Source organism: Vanessa cardui, chromosome 1 (assembly GCF_905220365.1).
Source record: "Vanessa cardui chromosome 1, ilVanCard2.1, whole genome shotgun sequence".
In the NCBI taxonomy this organism is placed as follows: domain Eukaryota; kingdom Metazoa; phylum Arthropoda; class Insecta; order Lepidoptera; family Nymphalidae; genus Vanessa; species Vanessa cardui.
The window spans coordinates 14303154-14315727 of record NC_061123.1 but is presented as its reverse complement, the minus strand read 5'-3'; the positions used below and the strand labels follow the sequence as shown (position 1 = coordinate 14315727).

The window sequence follows — 12574 nt, the reverse complement described above, 5'->3', positions numbered from 1 at the left end:
ATTTCTTTTTTTAGAATATGTAAATGTTTTTAAGGTTATCGTAAAGGAAATCATTTAACATTATTACAATGTCAGACGTCTAATTTATAATATTATCTAGACCGGATGATTTTATCGAAAGATTTTTTTAACTGAATGTCTAACATTTTTAGTTAATTAATTAGTCTTATTTTAATTACAGTTGCAGAGTAAGCGCGAACTGTTCTTCAAATCGGATACTGTCAGCGGCGGCGGGGTGAGCGCCACGGGTCTGCCAAATGCTGCGCCACCCGTGCCGCCGATGGCTCCTTCGGCGCTCAAAGACGCACTCGCTAAGCGCTCGGCGACACTCCCCGATCAGACGGAAAGTAGTCACCACGAGTCCAACGGCACCGCTGCAGTGAAGCTCAGCAACAGCGTCTCCGTGGACGTAGGGAAGACATCGTCAATGCCTCCACAAATGCAAGCGCCTCCAGTACCCACAACTGCACCGCCACCCGTCAACGCTCCGCTCAGGAGTACAGAGAATATAATGAAGGTAACTTGAGCAACAACAACAACAGCCTGTAAATTCCCACTGCTGGGCTAAAGGCCTCCTCTCCCTTTGAGGAGAAGGTTTGGAACATATTCCACCACGCTGTTCCAATGCGGGTTGGTGGAATACACATGTGGCAGAATTTCTATGAAATTTGTCACATGCAGGTTTCCTCACGATGTTTTCCTTCACCGCTGAGCACGAGATGAATTATAAAGACAAATTAAGCACATGAATCAGCGGTGCTTGCCTGGACTCACTGGGCCATCTCGACTCTAACTTGAGCAACTAATGGAAATTGTAGCTTTTCAATAGTTCATTAATAATGAAATCTCGATAAATTGTTTCAGAAATCGGATCACCCACCAGTTGCACCAAAACCAGACCTACCTAAGATAGAGAAACCAAAAACCAAAGAATTAGACGGATACGTTGGATTCGCGAATCTACCAAACCAAGTGTACAGGAAAGCGGTCAAGAAGGGCTTCGAATTCACGTTAATGGTTGTAGGTGAGGCATTGTTTTATTCTCTTATACATTTTCGCGTATAAAACCACCGGTATCTGTTCGCGTAGCTTATGAATGATAATAATTGTCCCCGTGGAACAATGGCTCGAGTTATTATATTTTACTGTGAATTCTTAACGTAACGTTTATACATAATGCCTCGACAATGTTAATGTTAATATATTTCTCGAAGAATAATATTTCTTACGTAAAAATGTGTTGTTTATTTATAATTCCAGGTGAAACGGGTTTGGGCAAATCGACGTTAATAAACTCCTTGTTTCTGACGGACGTGTATGATAAAGATAAGCATCCAGGACCGTCACTACGTGTTAAGAAGACGGTGGGCGTGGAAACGAGCGTGGTCATTCTTAAAGAGAATGGCGTCAACCTCACTCTCACAATTGTCGACACGCCCGGCTTCGGCGATGCAGTCGACAACAGTAATTGGTATGCCATTTATTTTATTTCCTAGTGATACTTTTAAAGTAACAATGGAAGCGTGTCTTATATTATCAAACTAGCGACTCGACCCGGCTTCGCACGGCAATACTGATACTAAATATACTACAGAATTTGCTTGAATTACTACTCCATCTATTAAAAAAAAATCGCATCAAAATCCGTTGCGTAATTGTTTCGATTTAAGTATACATAGGGACGGATAGCGATATAGCGACTTTGTTTTATCCTATGTAATGATAATGATGTGAATAATAGTTGTCGGACGCAGCTTTGCTCGCGTTGTAAGGGTTGTCAGGAGTTCGGATAAAAAAGTAGCCTGTCTAAATCCTTTCATAGAGTTCAAGCTTGCTTAATACCAACAGACAGTCAGATAGAGTTACTTTCGCATAAGGAGGAAATTATTCTAAAAATAATAATTGGGCGTGTAGTTTTTGTGTCGTGAACCCAAAATATAGTGTCATTATTAAAAAAAAAAAGCTAATTTGTAATATAAAGTTCTAGTTTATTTCATTTCTATTAATGGTAAATTCAACATAGTAACCCAATTTTTTGTGGTTAATGATATAAAACCAGTTTGCTAGATAAATGTCCCAATTTGTGGTCATAAGTGCGAAACTAGTTTTAAGTTGCTGTTTTTTTTAAGCCACGCTTCTATCAATTTGGCTTTTCTTAATAACTTAGTGTTTTTGTGGTTTTTTTTAAATGTAAACTCTTTGCTTTATTTATATGTACCGGTCAAGGTCATTTTTTTTACTTTAGAACCATATAATTCGGTTGAAACATTAATGATATGTTTTTTTTTTACAGCTGGCAACCGATAATCGATTTCGTTGAATCGAAATATGAAGAATTCTTGAACGCAGAGTCACGGGTGACTCGTAAAGCCGCTCCGCCCGACACGCGAGTCCATTGCTGCCTTTACTTCATAGCTCCGAGCGGGCACGGACTCAAACCGCTCGATGTAGAGTTCATGCAGCGTCTCGGCGATAAAGTCAACATCATACCCGTTATCGCCAAGGCCGATACGATGACGCCCGAAGAATGCAAGGATTTCAAGGAACAAGTAATTAGTGCTTCAATTTTTCCCTTTTAAAAACTATTAGTTACAGCTCATAGACACAATCATTGGCTCGGCGACATCAATGTAGACCGAGAGTTAGTTGCAGAAAATTCCAAGTCATTTGTTACAAGTATGGCGACGCTCGAGAGATCGAATTACGTAATTAATGAAACGAAAATAATGTTTACAGCGCTGTTTATCGGTGCGTAATCGGAATTGTTTTTGTCGCATAAACTACGAGCTTTTCGCAAAAAATCACAATAGCCATCACAAACATTTTTTTTGTCTACATCATTTAAATGTAAAAAATGTTTTAATTAATCGCAACTTGTTTATTTTGAACTGTTTGGAATAACTTCGGATATGAAAATGATCACATAGACTAGTTTAACATTTTACAGTTTTTATTTTTAATAAATAAATATTAAGTCATAACTTGCGGTCACTGTGATTTATACAAAAAAGCATAAGTTTTTGCTGTACTGGAAAAAGTTTAAACTTGCTCTAAAAGAAACCGTAATTCCTGCCAAGCATCGAACTGATATGACACGAGACTCGTGTGACGTGAGACGCGCGCGTTGCAGATCCTGAAAAAAGTTTAAACATGCTCTAAAAGAAATCGTAATCACTGACAAGCATCGAACTGATATGACATGAGACTCACTTGGTGGTAGGGCTTTGTGCAAGCCCGTCTGGGTAGGTACCACCCACTCATCAGTTATTCTACCGCCAAATAACAGTACTCAATATTGTTGTGTTCCGGTTTGAAGGGTGAGTGAGCCAGTGTAACTACAGGCACAAGGGACATAACATCTTAGTTCCCAAGGTTGGTGGCCCATTGACGATGTAAGGTAATATATCTTACAGTGTCATTGTCTATGGGTGATGGTGACCACTTTCCATCAGGTGGCCCATATGCTCGTCCGCCAACCTATAACATAAAAAATAAAAAAAAAACTCGTGTGACGCGGCTTTCAGATCCTGAAGGAGATCGCTCAGCACAAGATCAAGATCTACGAGTTCCCGGAGGGCGCGGGCGACGAGGGCGACGCGGCGCCGCGCGCGCTGCGGGCGCGCGTGCCCTTCGCCGTGGTCGGCGCCAACACCGTCATCGAGCTGGACGGCAGGCGCGTGCGCGGCCGCAAGTACCCCTGGGGCGTGGCCGAAGGTAGGCCCCGCCTGCTTAGTGACGGTTACAGACGTCGAGTTGGAGATGCTTGCGAGTTTCTATAGATAGCGCCAAAGCACCACACGCCCCTCTTTAGAGCCGGCTACCGACGTTGAGTTGGAGACGCTTGCGAGTTCCTATAGATAGCGCCAAAGCACCACACGCCCCTCTTTAGAGCCGGCTACCGACGTTGAGTTGGAGATGCTTGCGAGTTTCTTTCCATTTTTTCTCGTTAGAGGCTGCTTTCAGAAGCGTTGTTGTTAGTGCTTAATTATCGACGATTCAGAAACGCTTAATTATGTAGTTTGTAATAATAATGCTTTATTTATTCCATACAACAAACAAACAACAACAACAGCCTGTAAATTTCCACTGCTGGGCTAAAGGCCTCCGGTCCCTTTGAGGAGAAAGTTTGGAACATATTCCACCAAGCTGTTCCAATGCGGGTTGGTGGAATGCACATGTGGCAGAATTTCTATGAAATTTGTCACATGCAGGTTTCCTCACGATGTTTTCCCATGGAATTTATTCCATGCATAATAATAAAATATAATAATTATTATAACATTCGATTGCAATTTAATACCCTAACTAGATTTGTTTACATTATAACATGTGTTTTTTTTATTCTTTTTTTTTAGTAATTTTATTTTCATAAATTGATATAATTATTATTTTATTATTTTAATGCATGGTCATTGTATAATTTACTTGAATCAAATTGATTTGATTTGGAATCTATCAAACCGGTAGCTTTGTAGCTTGTAACTAAAGATTCGAAAGTTGTTAATATTTTGTTTATGATGTAAATAAGTAGCAGGGCGGTACAGCAGTGTTTATTTAATATTAAATATGGGTAAATAAAAATTCAACGATTCCGTCACCTTTAAATACATCAAGGAGATTGTGGTGATCGGTAGTCGATTAGTCATGCCAGTCGCGTTGTAATCAACCGATCTGTCTTATTCATTTGTGTCTCGTACTCATTCATTCATAAATTTACATTTATTTACAGTTAAATGACTAACTGTTTTATTTATGATAATACTTTTGTTATTAAAATAAACGATACGAGCAATTACATGAACGTTTGAATCGATTTTTTTGCTAACTTGTCTAACTGTTATCTCTCTTATCCGATATCGATTATCGCATTGATTAAAAAACCATGTTAGAGAAATGTGTAATCATATTTCCTTAAAATATCTTTAAGCTGAATAAAAATAAATTGTATGAATTAAGTGACTCTAACTACTAACTACTCTAACTCTGGTTGAATTGAAACATCGCTTTATGAATCATCTTCACGACGCTGTTTTTGTTTTTCAGTTAATATCCAAGCACTTTTAGATATGCTTATCATTTCTGCTTGTAATTCGATACCATGTGGATTTTTACATTTCTATCGTGGTCACCTCATTTATTCTCTGCCACTCAATATTTTATAAGCAAAGGTACTTTACCTTAGTAGATTACCCTAGCGTAGAAATTCGGTTTTAATATAAGTTCGATTGGACTAAAATGAAAGTATTATAAAACGATGATTCATTTTGAGAATGTTCTATAATGATGACTCTAAACACAATACTAAGAGACATGGCGTCACACTTCTAATTTAAATTTTAATAAATAATTACTATCGACCAGAGAAATTGTTTTCAAACAACAATCTCTCTCTATAAGTCGGTTGAGCTCTTCTGGGACTTTACTTTTACTCACAATAATCACTCATAATCTTAATTAAAGATTTAATTGACATGGCGCATTCGACCTTGACACTTGAAGCATAATCGTCTCCACTTAAAAAGCAAGATCTATGCTCATTTCTTGGAAAAAATAGGCATCCGTAAATACAAATAAAGGCATATTTGTTTAAATAAACATATGATGTTTGAAATCCATAAATACAAAATACAAGTATATTTGTTCAATGAAGCATGTCAAATAAACATATGATGTTTAAAATTCCAGTTGAAAATTTGGAGCACTGCGACTTCTTGGCGCTCCGTAACATGGTGATCAGAACGCACCTTCAGGACCTAAAGGACGTGACCAGCTCCGTGCACTACGAGAACTACCGCTGCCGCAAGCTGGCCGGCCTCTCGCACGACGGGAAGCCGCATAGGATCAACTCCAACAAGTACGTCGCCCCCCCCTAACGCTACAAACATCTCTTCCTTCACTGCGGGAGTACTTGACGGTATCGCCTGTGACGTCATATGTCATATACCCTAATCGGTACATTTACCCTAATCGGTGCCATTAATACGTCAATTACCCTCCGTACGATACGTCTATCCTCTGATTGTTCGTGATGATTTAAAAGTCACTTAATTTTAATGATTTCTGTAAGTTCATTAACAGAATAGATGATTGATTTTATCATTCGATGGCATGGACTAACAACCTGAGTAGACAGGGTTGGTATGAATCAGTAATAACTTTGATGTATTTATAAGACTGACGTCGCCGTTCAAAGGTGACCAGACTTCTTATTTATATATTGAATATTTTATTTTGCTAATAATACTAACATTAATATAATTATAAAATTTGAATAAAATTAAACTGTTCACTTTCATTGCTGCATGTCTGGTCATCTTGAAGTCGGTGTGTTTTTTTTTTAAATATTCGCAGTTTTAAGCTAACGATATTTAAGTTTTTTTTTTCTCACTCTTTTAGCGCAATAGTTGCATACTACATTCTCTATTTTTTGAATGTTTTGTGCTTGGGCATGCAGAAATGAAGTACTTTATCCCTTCAACATGGATTATTTTAAATATATTAACATGCAAAATCTTTTATATTATGCTAAATACATTGGCGTCGTAAATTTTTAGAATATCCATGACTGAATATCATTTATCATAATAAATTATCATGCGCTTCTTCAGTGGCATTAATAACAATTTATCGACTATCACTCACATTATGCGTTGCGAGCTAATTCGTGTTTCACAATGCACTCATATAAGTCCCGAGTCGGTCGGATAGCAAAGTGAGCTGTATTCCGTGCACGCACGGGCGACAGTCGCGTGCAGTGACCCGTTGCTAATGCCACTGTAGCGCGCGCGTGTACGTTAACGAGCGTTGTGTTGGTGTTCAGTTTCTGCCCGCAAGGACTGATGAACAGTTTCATGACCGTGTGGTAAGTGCGAGCGCACACTGACGCGTCGTTGTGCGTATCATTTCATTACGGCACGTGGGTTCACATTCATGTTTCAACGTAGCACTAATGTATACGAATGTTTTATAATTGGGTTTTTGAATGATTTGTTATGATTTTCCTTTTTTCAATCCATTTTTGCATTCCATCGCAAAATATATAAATACAAATTTTAAAAATGGAAAATAGTTGCAATGCATGTTTGTGACGTCATAATGTAAGTATGCCTATGATAAAGAGAACGTCAGTAAATCAATATTAAACAAAGTAATCGCTTGTCAATTACATACAAGCAAATTCTATATTTTAATTAACTATTGAAGTAATATATTTCGTAATCGAACCATATATATATAAAATAGTTTCAGAATAAATCTCTGCATGATCTTTGACCTTTGATATTTGTTTCAAAAACCCAGTTGTTATATTTTTGATACCTCTTGGTGTAGTGTAGCGAGTGATTGTGGTTCAACGAGGTGTATTTATTTGGCACTGCTTGAATGATTCCCTTGCTATATTGCTTCCACTATGTACTTGACATTAGTTGATGTCGGTGTTAATATTACACACATTTTATATACTCTATTTCCTATTTGTAATATAATTTTCAAATGGACAAACCTTTCTATAATGTAACGCACAAGAAAACAGGAAATATTTTTATATAAATCGTTAATGTTATCAGTAATTCTCTAGCATATTTACTAAGTGAATATATTAAACAAGTAAATTAATGCTAATTTTGTAAAGTATTGATTTCGTTTATGCCTATCGATTGCATGATTCGATATTTTTATTTCAAATTAATCGAATAAAATAAAACTTGCAGTTTTAATGTTGTTTGTTATTGTAAAAGATATATTTGATACGTAAATAGCACTCATAGTTGATTGACCAAACATATATGTTGATTTAATATTGATATTGTTCCCAGGAATCCATTGGCTCAGATGGAAGAAGAGAAGAGAGAACATGATCTTAAAATGAAGAAGATGGAAAGCGACATGGAACAGGTTACCACATGTTACATTAATATATTTCATTTCACTCGTTCGAAATGTAAAACTGATTTGTTTATTAGTATAATCCACAACAACAACAACAACAACAACCTGTAAATTCCCACTGCTGGGCTAAAGGCCTCCTCTCCTCTTTTTTTGAGGAGAAGGTTTGGAACTTTTTCCACCACGCTGTTCCAATGCGGGTTGGTGGAATACACATGTGGCAGTATTTCTATGAAATTTGTCACATGCAGGTTTCCTCATGATGTTTTCCTTCACCGCTGAGCACGAGATGAATTATAAAGACAAATTAAGCACTTGAATCAGCGGTGGATTGAACCCGCAATCATCGGTTAAGATGCACGCGTTCTAACCACTGGGCCATCTCGACTCGCAGTATAATCCAACCGATCACCAATACAGTTATCTCCTACAAAGGATATAAGTGTTTCGTCAGTGTGTATTGCTAACGCGCGCTGCGGCTTGCGCAGGTGTTCGAGCTGAAGGTGCGCGAGAAGCGCGCCAAGCTGAAGGAGTCTGAGACGGAGCTGGCGCGGCGGCACGAGTCCACGCGGCGCGCGCTCGAGGCGCAGGCGCGCGAGCTGGAGGAGCGCCAGCGCGCGCTGCTGGCCGAGCAGGCCGCCTGGGAGCGCGACACCGGCCTCTCGCTCGACGACCTGCGCCGCCGCTCGCTCGAGGCCAACAGCAAGGAGTGAGTCCGCGCACGCACCACACCACACCACACGCACACACACGCACACCACACGCACACACACGCACACCACACGCACACGCACACGCACACGCACACGCACACGCACACGCACACCACACGCACACCACACGCACACCACACGCACACCACACGCACACCACACGCACACCACACGCACACCACACGCACACAACACGCACACAACACGCACACCACAAGCACACCACACGCACACCACACGCACTCACACGCACACCACACGCACTCACACGCACACCACACGCACTCACACGCACACCACTCTCACACCACTCCCACACCACACACACACACACACATGCACACGCACACGCAGACACAGACGCACACACTGACGCCGACGCACACGCTCACTAACACGCAGACACACGCACACGCCGATGCTGACGTACAGGCACCCATACACGCACCCTTACACGCCCACGCACACGCTCACCTTATGTTCAAATATAGTTGCAATTATTAACTCTTACTGTAATAAAAGAACTCTACCAGATATTCGCTCGATTGAATGTAAGATATGCGAGTCTCACCTGTCGTAATAAGCTATCATTACTTAGTAAGTGCCGTTAATTACGACTAAATTGCAGCCTCGAGCGTACAGTGTAATTATAGAGCTTACAAGCGAATTTTATTCATTATAAATTAATCGTAACTAGTAATATAAGGCGTAATTGATTAATAAGTAACAGTTAGTTCTCTTATAAAATAGCAAATCACACTTAATATCTAAATTTTTCTGAGATAAATGTGAGATAAATATTTTATATGTAACCCTGACATCTATACACCAATGTCAACAACCCAATAATATCTCTTTCGTATAATAATATGTCCTTAGAGATAAAAATTAAAAATACTGACTGAGGTTCAACATACATCAGACTATTAATATATCCGACTCCCAGCGATTTCATCCATCTATGTTTATTTCAAACTAGCGACCCGCCCCGGCTTTGCACGGGTGCAATACTCATACTAAATATCCTACAGAATTTGTTTATTTACGACATCACATTGCAAACTTCTAAAATTATCAGTGTTTCTTTAATATAATGTTCATGTATTATATACAAAAACCTTCCCCTTGAATCACACTATCTATTAAAAAAAACCGCATCAAAATCAGTTGCGCAGTTTTATAGATTTAATCGTACAAAGGGACATAGGGACAGAAAAAGCGACTTTGTTTTATACTATTCAAAGAAAAGTCACCTATATATCACTCGATGGCAAGTGTCCATGTATATAGTACTCGTTCCTTCGCTGTCAATGCGCCTACAACCTTTATAACTAAGATGTGAAGTCCCTTATTTAGTTACACTGACTCAAACTGTGAGTGAATACAACAATACTAAGTATTGCTCATTGCTTGCGTAAAGTCCTTTGACTCAATAAATACAGTCTCGACCACAGCAGCTCATAAGAACGTATTTATAAGATTTGATCTAATTAAATCTAATTTATTTTCAGGACGGTCGACGGCAAGGATAAAAAGGATAAGAAAAAGAAAGGTTTGTTTTAAAATCGCGTTTATTCGCGTCGGCTTCGCACCCACCGTAAATGTTCCGTGACTAACATCGAGTTGGACCGTTAGCGCAGTACATGCTTCTCTCAGCGAACACGAGAGTTCCCCTAACCGCTATCATTCCACTGTGCGACTGGAGCGGAGCATGTATGATGCTTCCACATTAAAATGGCTATAGCAATATATGGTTGATATTACTGTTTAACGTACGGTTTTTTAATGAAATTATATTTATACTTTCAAGGTATTTACTCTACATATCGTAATGTTTTGAAGAAACGTACATTGTAAACATACTGATGGACAATGGCCATACGGTTGAGATTTGACGAGATTATATGTTATTTTGTCTGAATTAGTGCCATTCCTGTATGATTAATAACGCCTGTCTCACTCGTAACCTTCTTATTGTTATGATCATTAACACGGGCTTTGGTTTGTGTACTTGTTGTAAATTTTGGAATTGCTATTTAAAATAAATAAAAAATAACGATTTTTGATGTAAATAAATCAATGTAAAACTCAAATATGATATAATAATGTATGTTTATTATATTCTATTTGTGACGATTTTCGTTCGGGTTTGATGGTATTAAAATTGCTTCAGGTAAGCTATTCGTATATCTCGTGATTTAAAATTTTTAATAATAAAATTTTGCACACTTTAATCCATCATACCTGTTATTGTCTTAAAATGATATCGAACAATTATTTATTCATGAAATAAATATATTATTTTGTTTAATTTGTTAAGCGTTTAAAAACATGTGGTGAATGTTTGTTGTAAATTTCAGATTGGTCATTTAAGAATGTCACATCGGGAATGTATACGTAAAGTAAGAAGATCTAAACTATTTATTAACATTGTGAAATCTATTTACTATAGACCTCTGATTTGTAAACTCCGAGACAACGATAATAAAAGACTAATAATATTATATCAAACATTCGGTACCGACTTATACATTACGTTATTTTATCTGTATTTACTATATACATGAGAATATTTCCATGACAAAGCATTTATTTTTATAAGTGGGGCCTAATTTTTGTACTTTTTTTTATTTTTTATTTCCAAATTTTTGACATTTTTTGATTGATTACTGTGAGGGTCGGTGTGAAAAGCACAATCGATTCGGCTCGAGACGCGTCTTATTCGTCCACGAAGTTGCCAAAGTAGCTTGTAATAACAATCTGCTTCAAACGTATAGTAAGACACAAATTAGATGTAGCATCCGAAAATGCAATGGAATGAAAATAAAACCGATTACTGCCGATTTACACAACCAATAGAAATAACTCCCTATCGCGCCATTCGACGCTATTCGTCGCTATAGATTCTCGCGTCAAATTGACGGATATATTAGGTCATATGATATTACAAATTATTACGTTTGTACAAAGATCATATTCGCGTAAGAAATAAATATTGATGATTTGGGATAGCGTTTTTAATTCGGATGTGATCGGTTTTACGAATTTTTCCGATGCTAAAGTTGTGTCGTACTATAAATTTCTCTAACGTTTCGTCTTTGAAATCGCTAATTCTGATATATATCGTCGTAAGTTCGTTCGAATTGACGACTAACGCTCAAAAACTGTGTGAATTTATTGTAGGCACTATTCTCATTATCGATAACCGTAGCATACTTAACTAATGCTATCGAACAATATTCCGTTTAAAAGTTTTTAATGATAGATGTTACGCATTGTAGTCTTACGAAATAATAGAGACACCACTAAATTTAAACGACGATTAGGTATTTTTTACATCTTTATAAATTTTTGGTGTTCAAGTTTGGCTTGTTCGGTGCGTCCGGAGGCGCTTAGTGATATTCATATGCTCATAGTACGTGTGAGTTAGCGTTAGCGTTAGCTAGGCGTTAGTCTTAGATGACCCACGGATTGGAGGTTGGACATCGCTAGCAGAGACGCCCTTTCTATTCATTGATTATACGTAGTTTGTATGTAAATTAATTTAATCGGACTCCTATCCTGTTATGACTCGATTACGTTACTGAATATTAATCACTTCAAATATATATCCAGCACATATATATTACCTGTAAATAATTTACGTTTTTAGTCATTATCGTATATAAATATATTTGATGAAGTTACTGTACTAATCGATAGTTCGTTATACAAGTTAAATGCATAATCTTATTTTTAATCAGATGCCATGGTTAAATTCTGTATTATTTCATTACGTCACAGTATTGACTTCCGAGTTGAAATTAGGTACTTAGTGTTAAGTGTATGCTTCATTTTGTATTTTGTGTCGAACTGCGAGTCGCGACCGACATTACCGAGCGCCTGTCCCGCGAACGACGACGGCGGACGGCAGGTTGAAACGATGTAATATATTGTACCTTTGAATAAATATAAATAAATACGTAATATATAGGAAA

The 12574-nt window shown here is 37.9% G+C and overlaps 1 protein-coding gene across 10 annotated transcripts in view; it reads left to right on the top strand.

The window, feature by feature from the left end:
• The window catches only part of LOC124534323 (septin-7), a 48152-nt gene extending 35578 nt beyond the window's left edge, over positions 1–12574 (top strand). For 8 of the 10 annotated variants that reach the window (XM_047110164.1, XM_047110156.1, XM_047110148.1 and 5 more), the window contains 11 exons: positions 182–517; positions 865–1024; positions 1261–1471; positions 2294–2549; positions 3525–3714; positions 5686–5854; positions 6821–6862; positions 7815–7893; positions 8373–8593; positions 10109–10149; positions 10958–12574. In XM_047110164.1, the coding sequence (XP_046966120.1) occupies positions 182–517; positions 865–1024; positions 1261–1471; positions 2294–2549; positions 3525–3714; positions 5686–5854; positions 6821–6862; positions 7815–7893; positions 8373–8593; positions 10109–10149; positions 10958–10998 (1746 nt within the window). In that variant the 3' untranslated portion in view covers positions 10999–12574. Of the gene's footprint in view, positions 1–181; positions 518–864; positions 1025–1260; positions 1472–2293; positions 2550–3524; positions 3715–5685; positions 5855–6820; positions 6863–7814; positions 7894–8372; positions 8594–10108 lie in introns of all 10 variants that reach the window. The other 2 variants (XM_047110104.1, XM_047110112.1) reach the window with 2 other exon arrangements.